General features: G+C 43.1%; 1 protein-coding gene and 1 long non-coding RNA gene across 2 annotated transcripts; one reads left to right on the forward strand and one right to left on the reverse strand.

Moving 5' to 3' along the window:
• Positions 1-418: 418 nt before the first annotated feature.
• LOC121682008 (nuclear RNA export factor 1-like) lies at positions 419-27,243 on the forward strand. The gene is given in 23 exon segments (XM_042061991.1): positions 419-707; positions 1,577-1,702; positions 2,731-2,944; positions 12,177-12,336; positions 12,538-12,621; positions 12,744-12,848; positions 13,037-13,071; positions 13,073-13,109; positions 13,314-13,383; positions 13,513-13,601; positions 14,534-14,641; positions 15,306-15,415; positions 18,709-18,745; positions 19,674-19,742; positions 19,905-19,960; positions 20,409-20,516; positions 21,583-21,641; positions 21,829-21,944; positions 22,035-22,077; positions 22,236-22,308; positions 24,707-24,889; positions 26,576-26,636; positions 26,977-27,243. Coding segments are annotated over 22 exon segments (1,890 nt in total). The 5' UTR covers positions 419-707; positions 1,577-1,668; the 3' UTR covers positions 27,016-27,243.
• LOC121682061 lies at positions 17,758-18,198 on the reverse strand. The gene is made up of 2 exons (XR_006022408.1): positions 18,108-18,198; positions 17,758-17,809 (listed from the first exon to the last, which is right to left on the reverse strand). It is a non-coding gene; the product is annotated as an uncharacterized LOC121682061 (long non-coding RNA).
• Positions 27,244-27,455: the final 212 nt, after the last annotated feature.

Genomic DNA, 27,455 nt, shown 5'->3' on the forward strand with positions numbered 1-27,455 from the left:
TTAGATTTCAACTTAAATAGTGAGTAGTCCACCAAACACACCAAATGAATGTGGCCTAATGCAATTGTTAAAATGTTCTTGCTCTCTCATCAATCAGGGCAATGTCCATGTCACATTTTGTCAGCTTGTGTACTTGGTTGCCATCACAATACTGACATAACCATTTCACGGTAAAACATTTTATGGCTAATCTGTCTCACCCAATTGAAAAAATATAATGTCCGCAACACTGCTTTTGACTCCCAATTATTTAATGCAACGTTTCGACCCTGCTGGGTCTTCTTCAGGCAAATTGAAACGTTGCATTAAATTATTGGGAGTCAAAAGCAGTGTTGCGGACATTATATTTGTTCAATTGAGTATAGTTTTCTTTTGTCCTGCACCTGCCAGAAGGTGGGATGTGCACACTATAACTGTTTGCTAATCTGTCTCACCCCACATTAAAGCCGATAGGCCCATGCAGTGCAAACCGGGTAACTATTTATACAGGTGGTTTGGAGAATTGGGTTATCTTGACAATTGAAATTGGAAGACGCCACCCTCTGGCAGTGTAGTGTACAGTTCGTGTGTAGAGCAGGGGTAGCTGCTACTTGCTTTATTTTGGATGAAGAAATAGGTTAGATGGCAGCATATGGGACGGACGTGAAAAATGGCTTTCCGATTTCGCCCAACACTTGCAGTGACTACACGTATTCGACCTTCACCAGGTATTTCAGCTCATTGCACGACTTTTTGCTGCAGAAGTTGGTGTCAGCCGGTGTGTGTGGCGCTCAAGTCAGCAGGAGCAGCATGCACATGGCCACTTCAGCTAGCATGCTAATACCGAATTTATAGGGTTTGATATTTAATATTAAGCGGGAAAACTCATATCGCAAATGTATTTATGAATTGAACTGCGTGACTGCAACAGAATGTATTCATGGCTTGATCCAAATCGGCCTATTTTTTCTTTTTCAGAAATAAAGATGGCTACTGATTTGTAGGATGCCTTAAGGCAAATATATCGTCAGAAGCATTATTTTAGTAGCTGCTAAGCATGTGGATAGCTATCTGCACAATGTGAATGGGGAGAAAAAAAACTGAAATAGGATTAAAATTGATTTATGTTGTCTAACGTTACGGTTAACTTTAACTTGTGCGCAAGCCATCTAGTTAACCATCCAGTCTAGCATGAAATTGGTTGGTAGGTTGAATGTGCATTATTTGAATTATAAAGTCTTAAACATTGAAGACAGGATTGTTTGGTTGACATGAATGTAATTAAATACCACAAGTTACTTTTTGAGCGGTAATACTGCCGAAGAAAACAATTTTCAGGCAAAATTTGCTAGTAAGACTTGGGCATCACCCCACGCTGGAACAACATGCGTATACCCTCCTCTCCAGAAGGGGGTGCTGGGGGTTGTTCTTCAAAGAAAACTCTGGACATTCCAAAGAGAAAGATACTGTAGTTTTGGATATTATCACTCATGCGCAGTAGAAAACAGTTGGTAATCGTGCGACGGTATAACCTTACATACTGTAAAGTAACCCGAATTGACCTGACGGGCTTTGTATTTCAATAACTCGAATATAGTAATTGTGGGCCCCGTGTTCTGGTCGAGAATCGCCGTCCCAGTGTGTCCTATCTCCAGTATAACAGGATTGTTTACAGCCCCTTGACAGAACATGGCGGCGGCCGACGACTCCCGCTACTACAACGGTAAGTCTCTTCACAGTCCCTTGACCCATACGGTGACATTCAGACGCACTGTCTTCCTCGTTTCTTCTGTAGATGGATTCTCATCCGAAAGAGAGGTGTTCAGCAGTGGCATGTTCGTCAGAGGTAAACACTGAAAGGCAATCATAGAAGTCAGCCCCGGACGCGATGACAAGACTGGCGCGCTTCTCATAAACTGTCCTGTGTTGTATCCCGTTCATTGCGTAGCCTGCTATAATAACCGACTGATATTTCTTTGGGTCACCGCCGACTCACTAATTTCATATTTGTCTAGTTTATAATTTCCCCTTTGTGGACAGAGGATTGGGATTGCTTATTGACGCATTTTGTATGTGAGCTTAGGATTCAGTTACGTAATTGGGCAGGCCCTGAACGTAGCTAGGTAATTGTTACACTAGACTCTTTTTTTTTTTAGTTGGTTTCTTGAGTTTATGTTTTGTAAGGTCCAGCAATCTTATTGGTGATGTATGTTTATATAATTTGCAATTGTATAATCTCTGGTGCATGCATCCTTAGCCTTGTTCTTTGACTCTGTGAGCATCATGGTGCTCTTGTAATTGCCTGGCTTTACTGGTTGTATGACACCTAGAGTTAGGGTTATTGGTTGTATGACACCTAGGGTTAGATTCATTGGTTGTGTGACCTGTACATTTTGGTTGAGGTATTTAGGATATTCTAAGCTGTAATGTCAACACAATCTCCTACTTTCTGACTACATGGATACCCTGTCTTTATGAATCAGTGTCTGCTTATATGTCTTTATTAATTAGTTAGAGGAAAGCTTTTTATGTAAGAATTGCAGGCATGTATTTAGCCTATGTGTGAGTGGTTGCTGAATATGTACCCAAATGAACCCAGACACATTTTGATCAATGTACAGTACATATTTTATTCAATTGGCACATTTGTCAGCAGAACTAAAACTCTTGCTCTCTCTGATCTGCCTCTCTATGATCTATCTATTTATTTCATTTGGTTCTCTCTCTTCCAAAATGTTATGTCCTTTTTAGAGCATGATGACCGCGTTGGGGGCCCTCAGTTCCGGAACCGGAAGGTCCGGGGTCCGTTCCGGGCCCGCATGCACTCTGATCATCAGGGGCCGAGGCAACGGCACAGAGGTGGAGCAGGGGGGTTCGGACCCAACCCCCGCTCCCGGTTTGATGATGATGATGGTGACATCAACATGGGAGAGGGGTCGCAGGACGGTTCATTACAGCGCAGATAGTAAGTTCTTCCCCTTCTCCTTTCTCTTTCTTTCTTTCTTTCTTTCTTTCTTTCTTTCTTTCTCATTCTCTCTCTCTCTCTGATGTGTTGCTGTGGTATATACATGTGTGGAGATCCATATATAAAGAGTTTTAGACCCTGGGCTGTATTTTGGGCACCAGCGCATGGCGTAAAGTTCGTTTTCCACCCGCGCAAAGTTTAATTCGGTATTTTGCACATTTATTTTTTAAACATTGCGCCCAGGGGTGTGGCAATTAACAACCTAGGGAGGGGCCTGGCACGTTGTCTAAAAATTGCTATCGTACACCACCTAAACCTGGTCAGAAGTCAATGGTTGTTCATATGCTATTTTAAGAGCGCATGTCAAGTCATATTGGCAGGTGCACACACCATCCTTCTATCTTTCATGAACGCACACCAGTGCACGTCCATGCAAAGCATTACACATTGCACGATTACAATGGGAAACATAATTAGAATAAAGATATTACGAAATACTGTACATCTCATGATGAGTAGTTATTCACCATCATTTGCAAATTGGTAATGACGGTTAAAAGTGATTAGGGGAGAGGCGAGAGACACGTATGGAGCACAGCTGAAGACGCACTGTCACGAGATCTAAGCAACTCCTCTGCAGGATAAATGTTGTTTTATTCAGTCATTTGAGCAATATTAGGGTAAGTGTTGCTTTTTCCAGCCTATGTTTTTGATGGTAACCCATTGTCAGTCAATAGTGAAAGTTACTGCATATAACTGTCTTGTTGTTGACTGACTCCTTGGTGAAGTTAGTTTCACTTTGCCAATGAGTTCAAATAATAGACGGTTGCAAATGCGTGAAGGCTATGCTAGGTTTTAGTAAAGCATGGTTTAAGAATGACTATTCCATACGGTCTCGCAAGCAGCCTCCTTCAAATGCGCCGTTGAATGCCAAAATACCGATGCATTTATTTGACATATCGCACTTTGCGCCGTTAAAGGGAATTATGGATTCATTCTCATTAGTTTAAAATTATGTTACGCCCAAACACACCCATATGACTGATTAAAAAACCTAGGAACACCTTGTTGCGCCATGCGCTCCACGTTTGATAACGAAACCCCTCCCAATGTAAACTGGACATCCTACTAAATTTAAATAGACTTTTGACGAGTGACGATGGACTTTAGAATGTCATGATGGGGCCCCCTGACTTAGGCTGACCAGCTATGACGTGATCATACAACATTTCATGTCGAGCAAAAGAAAGCAAAGGTACAAGACTATGTCCACAGCGAAGGAACTACTTTTCAGTGAAATCAGTCATCATTTGGTGACTTTACTTCATTTGAATATCTGTGTGTGCGCGCATTAAGTCTTCTCCTCAGAGTTTATTAGTGACTATTTACAGGCCTCCAAACCTCTCAGCTAAAGTCTTTCTTGAAGAGTTAGGTGAACTGCTATCAGTCATTTGCATAGAGTTTGACAGTCTTATTATATCAGGGGATCTAAACTTGCATGTGGATAATCTTGGAAAAAAAAAAAAAACAGGCGGGGGTGATACATGCTACATCACCAATTTTGATGAAACTCGGCCAGTTTGAAGGGTCCACCTAAAAACTCAAAAAGCAAAAATAGTACAAAATTTGAAACAACCCAGGGGGAGTTAGGGCCCCCTCCTTGTTTTAGACCAAAAAACGGCCCAAAATTGCATAAAATGTTGATGTCCTTTCTGCTGTCATATTCAAACACAGCAAAGCAAAGTAGCAATCCATGCCAGCAAAGATCCATCCAAGGTTAGTTTAAAACTGGAGTTACAAGTCGTAAGGTGTGACTGGTGTCAGTCCAGGACTTCATGTGTCCACTATGTCACATGCCTTTTGGCGAATACCCAAAAAATAGCAATATTCAGACCTGAATATCTCCGATGAGCAACCTCCTTTTTTCGAAATTCTTTCTGCACATGAAGGGGCCATCTGTGTACTTTATAAATCAAAAGAAAAATGCTCTGCCTTTTTATTATTTTTGTCACTGTAACCGCCTAAATAATGTGATCCAGCCAGTGATTAAGGTAGCTCAAAATGACATCATTGGGTGACGTATACCTGTAGGTCTAATTTTTGCAAATGTGATAACGCAAATAACTTGTAAGATTTTGATAGTCAAAGGTCAAGGTCACTGTGACCTTATGTACATCCCATTGTGGTGAATAAACCTTTAAAAATCCCGCCAAGATTTTGGGAAAGTAGCTTTTTCACCATCTCCCCCAGAGTTAGATAAGATGATACCCTTCCTATCTATATGTGTAACTCGGTCTGAAGCACCCACCATTAGCATAGTCATTGAGGTGGGCAGTTCCAACTAGCTTATCCCCCAAAAGTGACAAAAGCACTCAAACATTGTTCTATTTACATGTTGTGACTAGTATAATTACAGTGTGTACAAATTTCAATGTAAAATGCAACACAGAGATTTTCTAAGCGTATACAAGCTTGGAACTACATTCTCATTCAGGCGAAGCCCTGCTACTGGAGCTTTTCAGGTGCTGCGTGCAAATCACTCTGCCAAGGTAGCAGTGCTTTTCCTGAATAAAAACATAAGTTTTAAACAAGTTTGCATATGCTTAGAAATGCTTAGTTCAAAACAAGTTTGCATATGCTTAGAAAATCGCATATTTGTATCCTATATGTTGTAACTGTATAAGTCACAACATGTAAATGGAAAAAAATGTTGGAGCTCTTTTATCACTTTTAGGTGCTATAGGCTAGTTGGAACTGCCACCTTAATGAACTATGCTAACAGTGGGCGTTTCAGACTGAGGCACTGCACGCACAGAGACGATAAGGGTATGTATCATCTTATCTAACTCTGGCGGAGACAGTGAGTAAGATAATTTCCCAAAATGTTGGTGTGTTCTTTCAACACTTGATTAGGAGTGCAAGTGGCTAGGGTGAGAGTGTAGCCTGGAAAATCCAGGTCATTTAGAAAGATTAAGGGTCTGGCCACGAACAATGTAATGGCCCAACTCGAAGGGCGGCATCAAGCGTGCATTTGAAAATCTCACTGCACGCAATTAGATAACACTAGACCAATGTTCACTCTGATTGATTCCGGACTTCGACGGAATTGGATAACACTACGACCGATGTTTACTGAGCTCTCAGCACTGTCGTTATCAGTTTAGCTCGCCTCTGGCCCGCATATATCAGATACGCCAATTTGATTGGTTCCCCGGGATGCAAGGGGTAAAAGTAACGTGCATCATTGGTCATTGCCAGAGTGTCTCGTAGAGACAATTCCATTGTGCTCTCGCGAGAACTCTGGATTTCCAGGGTATGGTCAAAGGTCATTGCCTGTAGGAAGTTTTTTTTTTTTTTTTTATTCGGCACACAGTCACTTGCACTCAAAGATGAACTGATTAGATTTGAGTGGTCAAAAGTCATTGTTACTCACTTACCATTTAGTACTTACCTCACAAAAAACAACATGGGCCTACTGTATTTTTACACCTTGAACACAATATCCTAAAAACACCTTCAGGGAGTTATGTAAAATTTAGCACAACTTAGGCCCTGTACACACATACCCAGATAATTTGTGTTTTGGTCTTTCGTCCACACGTAAACTGTGTTTTAGCCCACACAGATATATTTTTAAAGTCTAAAGAGAATGCTGCTTTACTTGGATCTGTGTGAACATCCAAAACGGAGATTTTTACAAACAAGGACATGATGGTTACTTTGGGAATTGAGTGTTATGTATTGAGTATTTCTAGCAAGTCAGTCAGCACTGTCCTGGGCTTTTCTTACTGTACATCGATGTCCATCACGTGATAATAAAAATAATAACAGTACACTGTGTTTTGTATGTTGGTATGTTGCTGATTGGATCATAAATGGCCATAGCAACAAAGAGGAATGACTGAAGAATTTGTGACATTGGTTGGTAGTTGGTATCGAAATATTTGTTGATGTCTGCATCAAAGGCTTGCGGTTTGACTGGGTATATTGCTGATCAGATAATAAACCGCCACAGCAATGTAGAGGATTGATTGAAGAATGTGTAGGTATTTGTGGTTGCCCACATCAAGGGCTTACGGTTGGAAACCGATCAGAAACGGTAAGAGCAAAGAAGAGGAATGACCAAAGACTTTGGTGGTACAGTAGTTCTTGGTGCCCTCATTAAGGGTTGGTGTTTTGTTTGTTGTATAGTTGCTGATGGGATCATAAATGGCCACAGTAAGAAAGATTTAATAACTGAAGAATTTGTTGGTATCTGTGGGTTCCCACATCAAGCGATTGCAGTTTGTCTGGCTATGTTGCTGATCGGATCATAAACGTCCACAGCAAAGAAGACAAATTACCAAACCAGTAGTGGGTCTGAGATGCCAGATACTACTGTTGAGCCTTCTGGAGGTCACCGATGAAAGACAAAGACAAAGAAAGTGAATATTTGTACCAAATTTGAAGAAAAAAAACTCTCTACAGGCATTTATGAAATATAATTTTCTCAAGAATGCAAGGCTCTTGACCTCGACCTTTGACCACCAAATTCAAATATTTGTTGTCTGTGAGTCAAAGTGAATATTTGTATCGCATATGAAATTATGTCAGGAATTTTTTGAGGTTAATTCACCACAAAGGGATGTACATAAGGTCACAGTGACCTTGACCTTTGGCAAACAAAATCTTACAAGTTATTATTTGAGTCCAAGTGACTGTTTCTAGCCCTGAGATATGTTGGAGACATCACATTTGCAAATATTGGACCTACGGGCATACTGGTGTATGTCACCCAATTATGTCATTTTAAGCTACCTTAAGGAATATATTGCACTCAGGACATTTAAATCTAGCTTGGATTTGATCAGTAGACATGATTGATGATAATATATCTCCATTTGTCTACCATAAATGACCTAAACATTATTTTTCAACCAATCATTGAAGTAGATATGTATTTGAAATCACTGGCTCGATCACACTATTTAGGTGGTTACAGCAACAAAAATAATAAAAAGGCCGAGCATTTTTCTTTTGATTTATAAAGTCCACAGATGGCTCTTTCATGTGCAGAAAGAATTTTGAAAAAAGGAAGTTGCTCATCGGAGATATTCAGGTCTGAATATTGCTATTTTTTGGGTATTCGCCAAAAGGCATGTGACCTAGTGGATACGTGCAGTCCTGGACTGACACCCGTCACACCTTACGCCTTGTAATTCCAGTTTTAAACTAACCTTGGATGGACCTTTGATAGCATGGATTGTTACTTTGCTGTGTTTAAATCTGACAGCAGGAGGGATGTCAACATTTTATGCAATTTTGGGCCATTTTTTGAGGTTTTTTGGCCTAAAACAAGGAGGGGGTCTTAACTCCCCCTGGGTTGTTTCAACTCCCCCTGGGTTGTGGCTTTTTGAGTTTTTAGGTGGACCCTTCAAACTGGCCAAGTTTCATCAAAATCGGTGACGTAGCATGTATCACCCCCGCCTGGTCCTCTCATGGACACACTCTTAATTGCATATCATTTCTGCGTGTTCTTTGATGTGTCTAGGGCTGTCACTTTACGTTCGAAAATCGATTGCACAATCGATTGGACCCAAACAGCACAAGTTTCTAAAACTAAAATAGGGAATCGATTTTAACTAAATATGTACACTATTAATTTTAAACAAATTAAACAAATAAAAAGGATAGCTGTAACAAAATTCACAAACAAGAATATAAGAATATAAAAGAATTCCGAAGTGCAGTAAGCATTGCGAAAGCTAAAAAGAAAATTCCCACCAATTTTACGCACTGGAAACAGCTGTTTCAATCAGCTGCTGTGCTGCTCGTGTTTTGCCAAAAAATGGAGGACAACGCGATCAACCTGTGTGACATGAGAGACGAGTGATGGGCCCTAATAACTTGAGGAGTTCGATGTGGAAGTACTTCGGATTTTTGGTATATCAAACTATGGAGAAGAACAAAGCGGTAGGCTATGCAAACTGTGCAACCGAGTTCTACATAGGCGAAATTTGTTGTTGACATTTCTAATCGTAAACACAGACACAGCTACGTTGAAGCCTGCAGCAGTACTGCAGGCACGAAACTTCACGCCAATAAATCATCAGCAATATTGCTGGCTTGCGTCTACAAGCGCCCTCTTTACGTTCGTCCTAATGCCTGTTAGTTGTTTGTGAATTGGCCTATATTTGCTTTTGAAAATGGAAACGTCTTTAGACATGAAAAATTGAGTTTACAATCGATTCAATGAACACTATGTCTCAAATCGAACAGGATTTTTTCACAAAAGTGACAGCCCTAGTGTCTATGTCCCCATACACTCGGAACAGATATATGATGGTAAAAAGAAGAATCATAAATGATCAGACAAGTGCTCTCTTTGTGCAAGCACTTTCACAGACGTCAAGTCAACTGTCAGACTCCGTAGCAGACTTATTTGATCACTTTAATGCAAAAAGGGCAAACATTATGGATGACATTGCTCCATTACAATTCAAGAAAGTTAAGGACAAACAGAGCACCATGGAAGCAAAATCCAGCGGTTAAACTCCTAAAAAGAGAGTGTAGGAAGACCGAAAGAAAATGGCGTAAATACAAACTTCAAATCCACTATGAAATCCATAAAGAGATGCTCCGCACATATATCTCTGAAATATGCAAAGCAAGACAGTCTTTTTTTTCTAACATCATCAGCAAGTTCAAATAACACTTGTGTTCTATTTTCAACTGTCAATAAGTTAACAAATCCCCCACTCACAATTAGCGCCTGAACTTCTCTCAACTAATAAATGCAGTGAGTTTGCATCTTTTTTCAAAGGTAAAATTGAGAAAATCAGACTTAACATATCTGCTCAATTACTAATTCAACATCCGGAACTTACAGCTACAAATAGAGGGAAACTTAACTTGATGTCAGAGTTCAGCTTGATAGACCACGACACACTTGAAAAAATGGTACAGAATCTCAGCTCTTCCACATTAGACATTTTGCCAACCAATTTCTTAAAAACAGTTTTTCACCTTATACTGTAGCAGCAGATGTCCTTCACATGGTAAATTTATCACTGCTGTCTGGCATTTTTCCTAAGTCACTGAAAACAGCTGTTGTAAGGCCACTTCTCAAGAAGAATAACCTGGATGCATCCATGCTAAACAATTACAGGCCCATATTCAATTTACCTTTTATTGTCAACATTTTTGAAAAAGTAGTCTTTAATCAATTAACCACCTTATGGGTATTATGATTACTGTCAGTCTGGTTTTCGGGCAAATCACAGCACTGAAACTGCTCTCATTAAGGTTTTCAATGGCATACGCCTCAACACAGATTCAGGTAAAACATCAGTCCTAGTGCTACTGGACCGTAGTGCAGCATTTGACACTGTTAATCACAATATTCTATTTTAGAACACTGGATTGGGTTGGATTTACAGGCATAGTTATCAAATGGCTCAAATCATGTCTACAAGAAAGGAGCTTCTTTGCTGCCATTGGAAACTGTACCCTAACACCAACGTCCTTGACCTGTGGTGTTCCCCAGGGGTCGATCTTGGGGACACTATTATTCAACCTCTATATGCTCCCACTTGGACAAATCATTCAAAATAATTTGATTTCATATCATAGCTATTTAGATGACACACAAATTTACGTAGCTCTGTCACCAAATGACTATTGTCCCCTTGAATCTCTGTGTCAGTGTATAGAACAAATCAACACCTGGATGTCTCAATTTTCTTCAGCTGAACAAAGAAAAAACTGAAGTAATTATATTTGGTAAAAAGGAGGAAAGACTTAGGGTTGCCACTCTCCTTGACACAAAAGGGTTGAAAGCAAAGGATACTGCTTTTTACCACCTCAAAAATATTGCCAAACTTCGAGGGCTGATGTCAAAAGATGATTTAGAAAAACTCATTCATGCATTTATCTCCAGCAGGGTTGATTACTGCAATGGACTTTTCACAGGCCTTCCTAAAAAGACTATCAAACGGCTTCAGAAAATGCAGCAGCTATAGTTCTCACAAAAACTAAAAGAACTGATCACATTTCTACAATTCTTAAGTTCATGCTAAGTCACAGAATTGACTTTAAAGCACTACTGCTTGTTCATAAATCACTAAATGGAGCAGGACCTAAATACCTATCAGACATGCTTTAGCAGTACACACCCTCCAGACCTCTCAGGTCTCAGGAGAAAAACCTGTTAGTAAAACCTGCTGTTAGAACTAAACATGGTGAAGCAGCTTTTAGCTGCTATGCGGCTCAGCTCTGGAACCAACTTTCGGGTGACATTAAAAGGGCCCCAACTGTAGCCAGTTTTAAATCTAGACTTAAGACCAAACTTATCTCAGATGCTGTCTGCTAACTGCACTGAGTTACAAATTCTGAATCGATTTTGAAAATTATTCTACCTTGTGTCTTTTATTTTGTCTTTTTAATTAATCTTTATTTTTAAATGATTTTACCTTGTGTGTTTTATGCTTTCATTTTTTATTATGATATTTTACCTTTTTAAACTATTCTTTCACTATTGCCCTTTTATGCTTTTGATTGTTATTACTGTTTGCTTTTGTTTATGTAAAGCACATTGAATGACCTCTGTGTATGAAATGCGCTATATAAATAAACTTGACTTTACTTCCTACATTCCAACATAACAATAGTTTAACATGCTTACTTTTGAATGTAAGACAACAAGATGACTAACTTCCTACCGTTTCCAGTGAGTAGATTCCATGTTCAAGGTGATGTGTTTTCATCAGATGGTCCGCATCGCGCTGACTGCCGGCATCCATCTTGTTCAGTAAAGAACAAGCCATGTTAGTAACGGTGGCAAAGGTGTTCTCTACCAATCAAAGGCTCTGCTTTTACACGTTAGGATTTTGGGTAGTGTAGTGCTTTAACGTGAAATCGTGAACAAAACACATTTTTCTCAAAACTAGATGGATGCCCCATGAACTTTTGACATCTATATGACCATATCACTCGCTTAGTCATGACACAGTTGGTTTTAAGTCTACCACTGGCGGTTATGATGTTATGGCTTACACTCCAGTTGTAAATGGAGAAATTGTGTTGAATTCTTACTTCTGAAATGGGTGGTGGGCGGGACTGCTAAGCTCTATAGTGTGGTACATAATGTGATGTTTTTTCATATTAGGTGACACTGGTGGTGTGTGTGTGTGTGACTGTTTATGTGCTGGTGGTGTTTCTTACTGCAAGACCTTTTTTTCCCTATTCTCTCTAGTAACCCATATGGCCGCCCAGGTCGCCGCGGAGATGGCCGACTTGACCGTGATCGTAAAGGAGGTGGTGGATCTGGTCACAGAGGAGGAGGGCCTTCAGGAGTAGGAGGAGGCGGGGGAGGAGGAGGAGCCGGTGGGAAGAAGGGCTGGTTCAAGATCATAGTAAGTAACACACACACCCACACACACTCATTTATACCAAACATGGTGTCAGTTGCTGAATGACTTCCTACTAGTTCACAAAATGCCTCATCAAAGTGTGATTTGTCTTGGTTAGGCTGACTAAATACTGCCTTTACAGGTCAAGTTCACAGACCTTTGTCACAGTGTTTGTAATGATGCGTGTGTCATTTGAACCTTCAGATCCCTTATGGGAAGAAGTATGAAAAAAAATGGCTGCTTGACGTGCTTCAGAATCTCTGTCCTGTCCCCTTCACGCCAGTCAAAGTAAGTCAAGTCACACACACACACACACTTTCAATAGCACAAACACACACACAAATGCATCACATGTGTATGTGTGTGTGTGTGTGTGTGTGTGTGTGTGTTAATGTACTGTTTCTCTCCAGTTCAGCACAGAAGGTCATAGAGTCCAGTTCTACATTGAGGATTCCTCCACTGCCAACGCACTACAGAAAATCTCCCGCAAGATCACAGACGCAGAGGGCTACAAGGTACATCTCACAATACACACACACACACACACACACACACACACACACACACAGAGCATCCATCTGAAACACCTATCCTACTCTGTTGAACTGTGTGTGTTGTGTAATGTCCATGCTGTGGGGTTGGTGGGATAAGCTGCAGTGTGGGCCCCTGTGTGAGCTGAATGTGTATGTGTATCTTTCTGCAGGTCATTGTGATCTCAAACCCCTGTGCCCCCCCCCCTCGCTGACCTGAAGCCAGAAGAGATGGAGAGCCTAAAGGTCAGACATAGCGCCCCCATGTGGGTTGGGAGGGATACTGGTTGGGTCATGAGTTTCCAAACAGTACATGCTGAGAACATAGATGTTGCCTTGGTTAAAAGTATGTCTAGATAAACGTGTGTGTGTGTGTTTGATGTTGCCTTGGTTAAAAGTATGTCTAGATAAACGTGTGTGTGTAAATAAACTCTGAAACTCTGGTTTCAGCAATGTATGTCCAAGCGCTTTGATGGCTCTCAGCAGTATCTGGATCTCAACAGCATACGCACAGACCCAGGTAACAACCCCCCTCTAAATATGTCAACTCCATATTTCCTTTTTTGTGTTCGCTCGAACTACATTAGTGTGTGTGCGTGCGTGTGTGTTTGTTTTGGAATATTCATTGCCATGCTGTTTTCTCCTGCAGATCTGGTGTCCCAGAACATGGAAATAATTCTGAATAGAAAACACTGCATGCATGCTGTTCTGAAAATCATTGAAGAGAATATTCCAGAGGTGAGACAGACACACACACACACACACAGTGTGCTAAATCACAGAATCAGCACACTGGCACTTTCTGAGCAGTATGGCCATATTATGAAATTTATCTCCATCACTTCCATCACACAATTAGCATGCTAGTTCTTAGTAGCCAATACAACACAGAGCAAGCTGGTGGAAGGAAGATTAGCTTGATTCAGGGCATTGGGTTTGTGGGGGTGGGATAGAGTGGGGTGGGGGGCTCTCTTGAGCAGTACTTGTCGGAGAATGCTTCTGCTATAGCCTGTAGATCATTCAACTTGTCCAGAACAAAACTAAAATACTTTTTTCTGCTCTGTCTGTGTAGTTAGAACAGGCCTTGGCCAAAAGCATCACACTTTACATCACACAGACACACACACACACACAATATGCATGTTGTTGTCACAGAGAAGCACATTCCAGACACAGTACAAATGCACACACAAACACATTCCCATCCTTGCAGAAGTAGCATGCATACTAGTACGCGCGCACACACACACACAGAGAGAGAGAACATGTTTACAGGCCACAGTCATGTTGTTGACGTGCTACAGGCGCTCTGGTCTCATATGACTTGTGACGCACACACACACAAAGAGGAATGTGGTTTAACATCTGCAAGCTGTCGGTAGTTGAGTGTGTGCACATATGCCTCACATGCTCAATCATGCACACCACACACACACACACACACACACAGCAGTCTGTCTGACCATTGACCTGAGCTATAAAAGAATAGACATGCACTGTAGGAAAAGCAAACAATAGAACTGCCATATCCCAGATAAACAAATCTAAAATCACACACACACACACACTTTCATGATGGACATAATAGGAAGTCACTCATTTTCTTACTTAGCCTTTTGACACCTTTTGACCTATCTCCCCCCCCCCCCTCTTCCACTCTCTCTGTGTAGTTGGTCAGTCTGAATCTCAGCAGTAATAAGCTTTACAAGTTGGACGATATGGCGGAACTCGCCAGCAAAGCGCACAACCTGAAGATCCTCAATCTGTCACACAACGAGGTGAGTCTTGCACGTGAACACACACACACACACACACACACACACACGTACACCACATGGCATCAGACACACACATACGGTATACGCCAGCACACACACACAGCACACACTATATGCCATATGAATGTGAATTAATATCAGATGTGTTCTAGCACTCTGCCATATAACGTGGCATTCCTGTCAAGTGCACCTGCGCTAGTCACCACCCTCCAACATTAATTTGCTGTGGCAACTGAACGACAGCTTTTCATCACAGACACCACCTTCTCCTCAACCTCCCCACAGATGCATGTGCATCAGAACAAACAGTGTAGCTCTCTCTCTCGCTCTCGCTCTCGCTCTTGCTCTCGCTCTCACTCTCACTCTCTCAAATTCAAATATGCTTTATTGGCATGACAAACCATATGATGCATTGCCAAAGCGTTCACAGGAATAATAATAATTAAAGAAAATACAAATACAAAATGATATAAACATGTACAAACATTACAAACATTGTTACACTTCGTCACACACACACACACACACACAGCACGTCACAACCATACAAGACCATTGTCTGTACATGTGCATAGGAAAACCAAGACAGGACAAAACAAAACAATCTCTCTCTCACTCACTCACTCACTCACTTTTTTTTTTCTCTCTCTCTCTCTCTCTGTAGCTGCGGTCGGAGCGGGAGCTGGATAAGGTGAAGGGCATGAAGCTGGTTGAGCTGTGGCTGGACCACAACCCCCTGTGCGACTACTTCAAGGACCAGCCCACCTACATCAGGTCAGCCACTCCCCCAGGGGTCAGGGGTCGTCCAAGCAGTTTGAGGCGTCTGTGTGAGTGAGTGTGTGAGGGGAGGGGAAGGGGGCAGGTTGGGTTAGGGGTGGTAAGGTGAAGGTGATGACCGTGAGGGTGGTCAACAGGGCCATCTCCTTGTGTGTTTTGCCTTTCGCCTGTGTGTATGATCAGCTGGTGTGATTTGAGTGCAAGTCTCCAGCTGTGGATGATTCAACAGGTCTTGTGTTTGCACACAAACACGATGAAAAGAAGGGGGAGAGAGAGAGAGCAAGAGAGGGGGAGAGAGAGGGAGAGCGAGGGAGCAAGAGAGGGAGAGAGAGAAATTCAGTAGCAATCTACTCACACACAAACACCACACAGATTCTGTGGCTGCTGTATTGTGAGACACACACACACACACACACACACACACACTTGTAAATATATGCACATGCACACGTGCACAAGTGTAGGTTCATGAGCCAACTACTCTTTGGAACTGATGTGCAGACCCAAACACACACAAAGGAGTGGTCATTGGTCCCACGTGTGTACAGTACACTGTTTGAAAGACTGATGGAGCAAAAGAAAAAGAAAGAGAGAGAGAGAAGGGGGGGGGGGGGGGGGGGGGTGTGGGGCGGATGGCCACTGTGCTTGTCTGTAGCTCTGATGATGTCTGGTAGTATGAGGATTTACAATGTTTTTGGGGTTAACTTGAACTAAAGACACCTCATATAAATGGACTGAACAATTCTGAATGGTTTTGTGTGTGTTTGTTTAGGCTTGTTTTGTTATTTTCATACTAAGCAACTGACTGGCTTTTCTCAAAGCAACAAAATTGGTGTGTGTGTGTGTGTGTGTGTGTGAACCACTTGCCTCTGTGTCCCTGTGTGACTCTGTTTTGAATAAACACAGTTTTCTCCTAGGACTGGTGATCTGTGGCAGCTCTGTGTCTTGTTCTCAGGTATAGGCTGTGACCAGGAAGCTCTCCCCTCTGTTCCTCCTTCTCCATCCTTCTCTGCAGCTTTTTGCTTGCGTTCTCCAGGCGGGGTCTCCAGACGGGTTCTCTTGGTTCTTTACCTCTTCTCTCAAGGGGAAGCTGACCCCTCTCCCTCCTGACAGTCGCCCTGATTGGCCGTCTGAGCTTGAATCTTATAGCTCACATTATTATGCTCACATTATTATTATCTCCTGAAATTTTAATAATCAAATATTAATAGCAACAAAAAAAAAAGATCCAGAAGACTAATTAACCTCCACCAAGAGTCTCCTGTTTCTTCAAAGGCAAGATTAGCCAAATTAAAACTGAAAGTGAACAGAACACCGTTCTAGGTCTAGGAATTGTGATGTCTCAAATCCCCGTTCATGCGAAAAAACAAACAAAAAAGAGAAGCAGATGTCTCAAACTCACTTGCATTTACCACATTGTAGACACCCAATCATGCTAGAATCATCCAATCATGCTCTACCAATGGCTCCTCTCCCCTCCCACCAACTCCCCTCAACCAATCGCAACGCTGCAGCGGGCCAGTGTGATAGGCTGGTAGCCAATGACGGGTAAGATCCCACCTTCCATCTCCCGGGGCAACCTAAGGCAGGCACAGTCATTAGATCTGGCCCAGTGGAGATCTGCAGCAGAGGTGCATCATGGGAGTTGGTGATGAACTCACCGGAAAGAAATCACAGACCATCAGACAAGAGGGGCTCTTGCCCTGGGAAGATGAGGGGAGGCCATTGTTTAAATCACTTTCTAAGCAGCTGATTGGTTCCTCACAGTTGACCTGTCCTCCAGTGAGCAGGGGGTAGATGAGAAAAGCTCCATGACCCCTCCGCCACAGTGGGAGAGGACGTGGGATGGTGTCCACCACTCTGAGCTCCAGTGGGCCTGCAGCTGCAGAGCCACACTGCCCGTCGGAATGGCTCTCCGAGCAACTGCCTTCACTTCTCCCCTAGCAGCACTCCTCCTTCCCATTTCCTGCCAATGGCAGCGCACGGTCAGGAGGGGGGAGTGTAGACGGACATGTCCACCTGATACTGGGGCGTGAAAATCCAAACCGACTCACCTCTGAGCTTAGAGCACCTCCGTCTGCAAGGCAGACTCAGGCCCAAACACAACCAGAACCAAAAAGCCTCTTACACACACACACACTCATCTGATTATGAGATTATAAACAGCCATGGACTGTGGCTAAGACGGTCAAGAAGGGCAGTTGTTGCTTGGGGCAGCAGGGGTCAGCTTTGCCATGGGCATACGTCCTGCTTTGGCTATCTACAGCTCTGCCTCTGCAGCGGGTTAATGGTGTTTTTTTCTGCAGACAGCCTCAAAGCCAGGGGACTGTGTGTGTGTGTGTGTGTGTGTGTGTGTGTGTGTGTGTGTGTGTGTGTGTGTGTGTGTGTGTGCTCTCTTCAAGACAAACAGCTGGCTCAAGCAGAATATGTCCCTCAGTGATCTGTCTGTGTGTGTATGTCAGGGTGGTGATGTGTTGGAACTTTTTTCCACAGTTTCAGGAGAATTCTACAACGCGTCAGTTTAGTTGAATGTGCGCTTTTCACGTGCTTTTAGTGTGTTTGTGTGCGTGTTTGTGTGTGAGTGAGAGTGCCTGTCGCCATTCTAACTCTGAACTCTCTTACATGTGCTTCCTTGAAAGCAGCAGTCACAACTGTGTGTGTCTGTGATTAGACACACACTATTACATACTGTGTGTGTGTGTGTGTGTGTGTGTTTTTGTGCTTGCGTGTGAATGCTAGTGAGGACACATTGCACTGTTGGCGGCTGTGTGTTTAATGATGTGTGTTCTCCTGCGTGTGGTGTGTGTGTGTGGCAACACAGGTGAGTCCCCGGAACTAGGTAAGTGCACCTGGGCTCTGGGATGTGTGGAATGGGGAAGAGGCATGACCTTACTGTCGCAAGTTTGAAACTGCGTGTTTGTATCGGACTCTGTGTGTGGGGGGGGGATAGAGAGGTCTTATGTATGCTATGCTTGTGAGAAATGGGGAGGGAGTGGGTCAACTTTACAAAATGTAAGAAGACATTCATGTTCTACAGTACCCTGGGATTTGATTGATTGGAATATTCATGGATTGATAAGACATGAATTATGTACTGAAAGCTTTGTTGATTTGGCAGGGAGGGTGTGTGTTTGTCTTTGTATGTGTGTCTTTAGTGGTGTATGGTGAGAGTGTGTTCATAAGACTGTGTGTGTGTGTGCGTGTGTGCGCGCGCGCGCGCGTGACTCCGAGAGTAGTCAGAGATGATGTTTCTCTCCTCTGCTCTCTCCTGGGTACCATGGAAATGACAGTGCCATCAGGGAGCGATTCCCTCGCTTGCTGAAGCTGGTGAGATACAGTTCATCATTTTCCACTCCCTCTCTCTCTCACACACACACACACACACACACACACACACACACACACACACACACACACACACACACACACTCGGTTACATGTCCCGTCGGTCTCTCTGTCCCTCACAGTCACAGTCATACTCTTGCTCAGCTTCTGTCTCTTTTTTTCTTTTGTATTCTATCTATTCTGTTTCTCTATCACTCCCTCACTGTCACTATTGGTCCTTTGCTCTTTTTCCTTCTTTTTCCTCTTTCCATCTCAAATCATCCTCTGTTCTTCCCATCATTCTTCCCTCTCTTTCCTAGACCCATTTTTTCCCTCGCACTCTCTAGGCTAGTTCTGCACCCTCTCTTGGTCGGCTATTGATTGCTGTTTTGCTCTCTGATGTTTTGCTGCACTCACAGTTCAGAGCGTGCTGTGCTCTCCCCTTTTGTTTGTATTGAAGTCATAAACGGGTCAATAATTACATCCTCAAGGACAGCTAGCTCCCTACATAACACACTTTCACTCACACTTGTGCACACACACACACTGTTGAATGTGTGTGTGTGTGTGTGAAGTCAGGAAGCAGTAGTTAAGAAAGAGAGATTAGGAACAGCAGCAATATTTTCCCCTCCAGAAGGATTGTTTTGGTTTTGTTGCTCAGCGTGAGCGTTATCTGCTAGGACCTTATCAGCAAGTGGGCGCTGCCGCTCAGTCAGCAGGTTTTCCTACTGGGTGTCCTTTAATCAATGCTGCGCTGTGATTGGCCCCTGACTGAGATCGGGTGGAAATCTTCCAAATGAGAAGGCTTTGTCTCTGATGCTGATACTAATATTATATGATTTTCAAATGTTAAGTCTCTCTCTCTCTCTGTCTGTCTGTCTGTCTGTCTGTCTGTCTGTCTGTCTGTGTGTGTCTCTCTCTCCTACTTCAGGATGGCCATGATCTTCCTCCTCCTATTGGGTTTGATGTCGAGGCCCCCACCACCATTCCTCCCAGCAAGGTACCTTAAGCTCCAGTCTCTCTGCTCTCATCTCCCCATTACACACACTCACTCACACACACACACTTTTCTTTGTTGTTCCAGGTTTTAATGCACTAGTGCTGTAACTGGCCATGTATGTTGTTATTTTAATAAGCTGTTCCCTTCTGTTTTCAACCTCAGGGTAGTTATTTTGGTTCAGATGACATCAAGATCCTCATCTCGCGGTTCTTACAACAGTAAGTGTTTGTGTGTGTGTGTGTGTGTTTGTGTGTCAGTAGCTGAGTGGAGGAAATGTCCCTTGGTGTGGTAGTTACTCGTCCAGCATTCTTCAGACTTTGTCACAAACAGACATGGGCCATGGCAGGACTTCAGATCAATCCCAGAGTACAGAGAAAGTGAGCACAGGTGGAAGTTGTGATGACTCCTGGCACTCTAGACCTTGAGCCTTGAAGGAGTTCTAAAACATTCCAAATCAAACTAGTCGACATGAGGCTCAAAAGAGGACCTGTGTAGTGGTGGAACAGCACGCTCTGAGGCTAGAGCGAGTGTTTGTGGTCATGGTCTGTGGTATTTGGGCGATAAGCTGTCCTGCATACAGGGGGTAATACAAAAGCTTGTGGGCTTTAATCTGGTCAGGGAGGTCTCATCATGTGTGTGTGTGTGTGTGTGTGTTCGTGTTCTTAGGTACTTCAGTGTGTATGACTCAGGAGACAGACAGCCTCTGCTGGACGCTTATCATGATGGCGCCTGCTTCTCGCTCAGCACACCATTCAGTGCACAGAACCCTGCCAGGTACGCATGCGCACACACACACAGAACTCTGCCAGGTACACACACACAGAGAACCCTGCCAGGTGTACACACACACACACACACACACACACAAAAAGAACCGTACATTCAAACAACCCTACCAAGTGTATGTTCATGCTAACACACACACACACACACACAAAACCCTGCCAGGTGTATGGTCACATAAATGCGCACACACACACCACACACACTCTTTCACTCTGTCCACTCATTAACTGTCTGTATTTCCTACCCTTATGCCTGTTTTATGCTTCTGCGTCGAATTGACGGCGTACACCCGAAGACCCCTCTGCTTCGCCGTGAACCCCTCTCTGACCCCTCCGCCGTATCTTGACTTACACCTCCAAAAAATTGTCATTCACGTCGAGGCAACACAGACCACAAGGACTGTGATTTGTCCTGTGTGTTAATAGTCGGTGTTTCAAGCAGCATACTGTGGGGAGTTAGCAACATGCTAGTTCACTGACATAAGCTTTGCAAATAAACTCAGACATATTTTGGTTACAATGATGGGGTTATCCGTTTGTAAAGTGTCTATATGTCAGTAATGTTTTGAAATTTGCACTTCACCAGCAAGCAGTACTTTATGGGCAGTTGTGCTAAAGTTCGCTTGCTACCATAACTTAAACTGGCTGGCAGACCCCTCGCAAATAACCTCAGACTTATGTGCTGGTTACAGTAACTAGATCAATGGCTTTTGCTGTGTCTCTTTCTCGTTACTTTTTACAAAATCTAATCAAGAAAAGGCCAAACCAATAAGATTAATATTTTAGCACAGGTTTGCCATTCTGAGTACTGTTTCGGTCATACAGTCTATTGTTTCGGTGGTGAGCGACGCAGACACAGGCGACACCGAGCGTTATGGCGGTGAAATGCAGCGAGATGCAAAGAAACCTGACGCAGAACCATAAAAGGGTCACGACGCCGTAGCTACGCCGTGGAGTTGACGCAGAAGCATGTTGAGCTCTTTATTGTGAGTTGGACCGTCCTATGCTCTTCTAATCTCATTTGCCTGTGTCCATCTCATTTCTCACATTCTCAGGTGTAGTTTGGGGGAGTACCAAAAAGACAGCAGGAATCTCAAGAGGCTGAAAGATCCCAGTAAGTTTTGCCTACAGAACACACTTTCTTGCGCGCGCGTACACACACACACACACACACACACACACACACACACACACACACACACACACACACACACACACACACACACACACACACACACACAGCCTCGGGTGAGTCTGCAGCTCCACCCCTTCACATCATCTCTTTCTCCTTCATTTTTCAGCCACTCGTTTCCGCCTGGTCAAGCACACCCGTCTAAACGTGGTGGCGTTTCTGAACGAGCTGCCCAAGACTCAGCATGACACAGCGTGCTTCAACGTAGACGTCAACACGTACACGGTAAGGCCCTGATACCCTCCATTTTCAGACAGCGTACTTTCTAATCCTATTTCTGCCTGTCATTCATATTCTGTGTATATGTGCTTTCAGAATACATTACTAACGTTCACTGTGAGTGGAGTCTTCAAAGAAGGTATGTTCATGAGCAGGTCACAAATGCAGTAAGTGTGTGTTTGTTTGTGTGTGTGTGTGTGTGTGTGTGTGTGTGTGTGCGTGCGAGAGAGAGAGATGGTTGGTTATAACTGACAAATAAAATATTCTGTGTTTTTCCTCTTCTGCCTCCCTCTCTAGTGGATGGTAAATCCAGAGACTCCGTGCGGGCGTTCTCAAGAGTCTTCATCGCTGTTCCTGCTGGGAATTCTGGGTAATCCCCTCTCCCTTTTCAGAATCTCTATGAGTCTGTTGTAATAGAGACTTGATCATGCCGGGGTAGCCGCCCGGTCAGATGTTGCCGTCTAACGTGTCCTTGTTTACCTCTCTGCTCATGACAAGTAAACAAGATAACGACTTAACATGTTTATGTGATTGAGTCATAGTTTTACGCAGACTAACATTCATTTTAACTGTTTGTTGTGGTCAACACACAAGCACCACTGTCTGCCTTGGATCACATTTGTTGAGAAGAAAGGATTGACATATGGAGACAGGGACATTCACATCTGTTTGGCACCTTTTTTCTATTTCCATAAAATAAAGTATGTCAGTTCACTTGTAATCATAATCACCCATGCTAATGCCAGAGCACGTAAACACAGAAGAATAGCAGGAGTCTAAGCTTGTAAAGCATACATGAGCATTTACATTAGCCCTCTAGGCGCCACGGTCGACTTTAGTCGACAAGATGCGGTACTGAATAAAACGGCCGATTTAGTCAAATAGGGTGTTATATTTCGTTCGACCTCCACTCCACTAGATGGCAGACATGTCATACGTCATCCCCGAGTCGAAAAAATGGCAGGCTTTAAACAAAACTTTCAAGCTACAGGGCATTGAATCAGTGCGTGAAATACCGGAGCTAGTGTGCGTGTGAGCCACTTTGTCAGAGCGATATTGTCAACGTCAGCGAGTATTTGCATTAGATTATCGTCTAATGGCATCAAAAAAGTTTACCCGAAATGAAGTGTTGGGTCTTCTATTCGCGGACCCTGATTCTGAAGGGGAATATCTGCCTTCAGAAAATGACGGTGATTCGTTTAGTGAGGCTTCAGATGTGTCCCTGCCTTGCAATGATGCAGCTGGACAAAGTGAGAGTTTACTCCATAGTTTAGCTTACACCAAGCACAAACGTTGAATCGTTTGCCCAATGTCACTGGTGGGAATAATGTTTCACGGGTTCGGAGTGTTCATCGGGAAGTTAGCAGGGTGTTAGTGGTGTGGCGAACGAGGCTGGAGGTAGCCTAATGTCCATAGCGCTAGCTTCTGTCTTTTGAACGTGTGCCTCTCCGCAATCACGGCGACAGTAACGTGGTGGAGCCTTTGTCTAATGCCACTAGGTATGTTAGACGAGGTCGAAGTGCTCATAGGACAGTTAGGGGGGAACGTAGAGGCAGTGTGGGGAGTCGCAATGAGAATGACAGTAGGCCTAGTCCGAGCTGCGCAAATTCTCTCCACTCGACGCGAGCGCGAGGCAGATCTGGCCATGCTGCTCGCAACAGGAGCAGAGGTGGTGACACGGGGCAGGAGAGCCATTAGGCCATGCATAGTCTATCACAAGATGATGGGAATGCCGGCCCTGTATGGATAAGATATGGGTATGGATAGTCATTATCTCTACAGCAAAAGGCCTGCTACATAAAAAAAAAAAAAATTGTCAGCCATTTATTAGTAATGATTTACACTGTTGATTATCTATTTCCCTGACCATTTAGGACATTTGTTCTTTTTTGTGTGTTCATGTCCTTGTGATGTGTGTGTGTGTGTCTTTGTCAGCTAAGAAAAAAACAACAACAAAAAACATCAACAAAAACAACAAAAAGAAAACAAATACTAACATTGTCTCTTGTCTTGTCTCGTCATCTCACTCCTGATCTGTGCCTTGCCGTGGCAAGTGAGCTTTTGAACTAAACAGGTCTTGTCTACTTGTGTTTGTGTGTCATCTGAATAATATATATGTGCCCCATACATGGAATCAGAGTGCCTACTGTATGTAGTAAATGGAAAATCTCTACAGCAAAAGGCGCCTACCGCTACATGCATTTGGTTTGTTTCTGCCATTTATTAGTAATGATTTACATAGTTTGTTTACTACTTAGTATTTACCTGAGCATTCAGTATTGTGCAATATAGCATACAGAAGGTGAGGGACATTTTGGGGGGAAAGAAGTGGTGCATTTTATCATTCAAACATGCGACTTTTCATGAAAATTCTATAATCCAAGATGGCCGCCACCATATGATGTCATAATATGCAAATTAGATATAAACATTTAATCCCTACATACACTTTGGGTCATCCTTAATATTTCTCTAATTTACAGAAAGTCTCTAGCTCTTATCACTTTTAAGATATAGCCTTTTGAAATGAAGATGTCAAAATCGAACGTTTCGAAAAAAAAAACCTCTGGTGCCTAAAGGGTTAACATTCCCAACTTGGTTAGGTAAATATCATACTCTAGTGTTTGGTTATGCCTTAAGCAATCTTATGCCACTCCTTTGTTACATTAATCTCTCTCTCTCTCTCTCTCTCTCTCTCTCTCTCTCTCTCTCTCGCTCGCTCTCGCTCTCGCTCGCTCCCTTCCTTTCGCTCGCTCTCTTTGTCTCAGGTTGTGCATAGTAAATGATGAACTGTTTGTGCGGAATGCCACGACGGAGGAGATTCGGCGGGCGTTTGCGGCTCCAGCTCCGACCCCGTCCAGCAGTCCCGTGCCCACCCTCTCGGCCCCCCAGCAGGACATGCTAAACACCTTCTCCCTCAAGTCTGGCATGAACCTGGAATGGTCGCAAAAGTGAGTAAACACAAACATGAGTTCCCATCTCTGTCTGCTTGGAGACACCTTCACAATCAACCTGAACCACCTTAACAGTAAAACTCTGCTGGTCACCCTACCTGTTGCCAAGAAAACCATCCTCATGAACTGAAAAACAAAATCCATATTTCTATCTGGAAAAAACTATTTTTGGATCACATCTTACTAGACATATCAAATATCCCTTCTGGTAATAACTCAAAAGACTCCCTCTCCATTTGGCCATCACTCTCCAAATTCCTAAATGCATAGCCCCGCTGGCCCCCTCTGCCTGAGACTCAGTTTTCGCAATTTCATTTACCATTCACTTATCAACCTTAGCAAACCTGCCTCACCATTGTCCGCCATACCCCTTCACTACTCAGATCACTCACCACTCACATAAACACTCACTCACATCCAGCAATTGAGATGAATCAGCAGGATTGGGATAACCCCCTCTTCCCCACTACTTGCCCCAAATCGATCCTCTATGTCTCCTCCCCTGAATGGCTCACTGTCAACCTGCAGTTTTCCTCTGTGCTGCTCTGACCTCCAGAGGCCTGAGACTGGCTCCCTTGTGGAGCGTTTGGGTGGATGAGCTGGAGGGGGTGCCTACCCTGAGGGAGGATGTGTGCCCGGAAGGACCTTCCTGCACTTAGACATTAGAAGGCACACATACCACAGGGATAGTGGGGTGTGTAGATGAGCTGGCCCGTCAGTGGGATAACAGTAGTCAGAGGAAAAATCTGATGAGACTGACCCAACCCATACTCAAAACTTCATACCCACTCCCTCTTATAACCAGGATGCAGTACTACGACTTAACAACATTTCATACTATGCCAATCCTGCTGATTTCAATACTTAAACATTCATCACTCACACACTTACACGCACGGACATGTCTTCATGCACACATACACACGCACCTCCTCCACCCCCATTGTAATCTGTCCCCTTTAGCGTAATGTTTTGTCAAATACTGTCTTTGTATGTTTCATGTTGTCTGTGATCACAAGCTCTGTCTATAATTTCAAAAAGTCTTTGTATAATGTGTTTCATGTCTTTTACACTTAGTTTGGTTTTGTACGCTTTGTGGGTTTTTGTTAATATTGTATAACACCTATGGAAAAACGTAATAAAAAAAATAAATAAAAAAAAAACATGAGTAAACATAAACATGGACCTTCTGCATGAACCTGGGGGCTATGCCAAGTATGTGGTTTAGTGACAAACCTGGGTAAGTTAACTCAGAGTAAGGGGTAAACCTCCTGATAGATAGATAGGTAGATAGGTACTTTATTGATCCCCTAGGGGAAATTCTCTAATAGAAGAGCTGTATGGCTTCATTCTCCTCACAAAACAATGCCATAGGGCTCTTGTAGGCGGTTTACCACTTAATCCGAGTTAATTTACCCAGGTTTGTCACTACACCACGTACTTGGAATAGCCTCCTGGAATGGTCGCAAAGTGAGTAAACACAAACATGCACCTCCTGCATGAACCTGGAATGGATACAGAGGTGACCAACAGACACACATGCAGAGAGGTTTCTCACTTGAGTGTGTTCACATTGCACACACGCTTTTGCTCTTAGCTGTGCTGGGATCCTTCAATGTGTGTGACCTCTATGTTTGTTTTTGTGTGTACTGAGCTTCTCTCTGTGTGCCTCTCTCCTCTTAGATGTCTCCAGGATAACGAGTGGGACTTTGACAGAGCTGCCACAGTCTTCACACAAATGAAGGTAATTTTGCATGCATACGCACACACACACACACACACACACACACACACACACACACACACAGAGACTTAGTCTTTCAAAAATGTTATTGCACACATATATAACCATACTCCACTAATTCATTTATGTAAATCCTTAGGTCCGCACACAGTCCTTTTCTTCTACACACACACACAAACAGATGATTTTGCTAAAAAAAACACCCCCTCTCTTACAAGTCAATAACCCAAACTGTTGTAAGACATCTCATAAAGGAATATGTGATAATTGGTACAGAAGTAGATAAGCCTTTAGTTGTGGTGTTTGGACTTATTGTGCTTCTTCTTGTGTTTTTGTACAGGCTCAAGGAAAAATCCCAGACGTCGCTTTTATAAAGTGAAAAGGAACACAATTAATTTGTTTGTCATTCGGAGAGCATCAGCTGTCTTGTGTGGAAAATGTTTATCCCCAGACCCTGTTTTATATGGAATTTTGTTTGTTTTTTAGTTTGTTTTTATGAACACAGGGAAACACTAAAGAATGTCATGGCCAAAACTATCATTGTGTTTCTGTTTTAAATTATTTTGTACAGTGGCTTTTGACATAATTAAAAACCATGTTACAGTCATGTGGTGTCTGGGTGTTTTCATTATATCATGCTATTTAGAAATATTGTCATTGAAATGTAGTGATTAGACATGCAGTGTCCTTTCCAACCAGGACACCAGTTGCTTCTAGACAAAGTACAGCGCAGTACTTTGACCAAAGACCCTTGATTACTAACCGCTCTGCTTTGACCTTCCCAAAATGGAGTCGCATCAGCGCTCTCTTCCTGTACGT

The sequence above is a fragment of the Alosa sapidissima genome, chromosome 14 (genome assembly GCF_018492685.1).
Source record: "Alosa sapidissima isolate fAloSap1 chromosome 14, fAloSap1.pri, whole genome shotgun sequence".
Lineage (NCBI taxonomy): Eukaryota > Metazoa > Chordata > Actinopteri > Clupeiformes > Clupeidae > Alosa > Alosa sapidissima.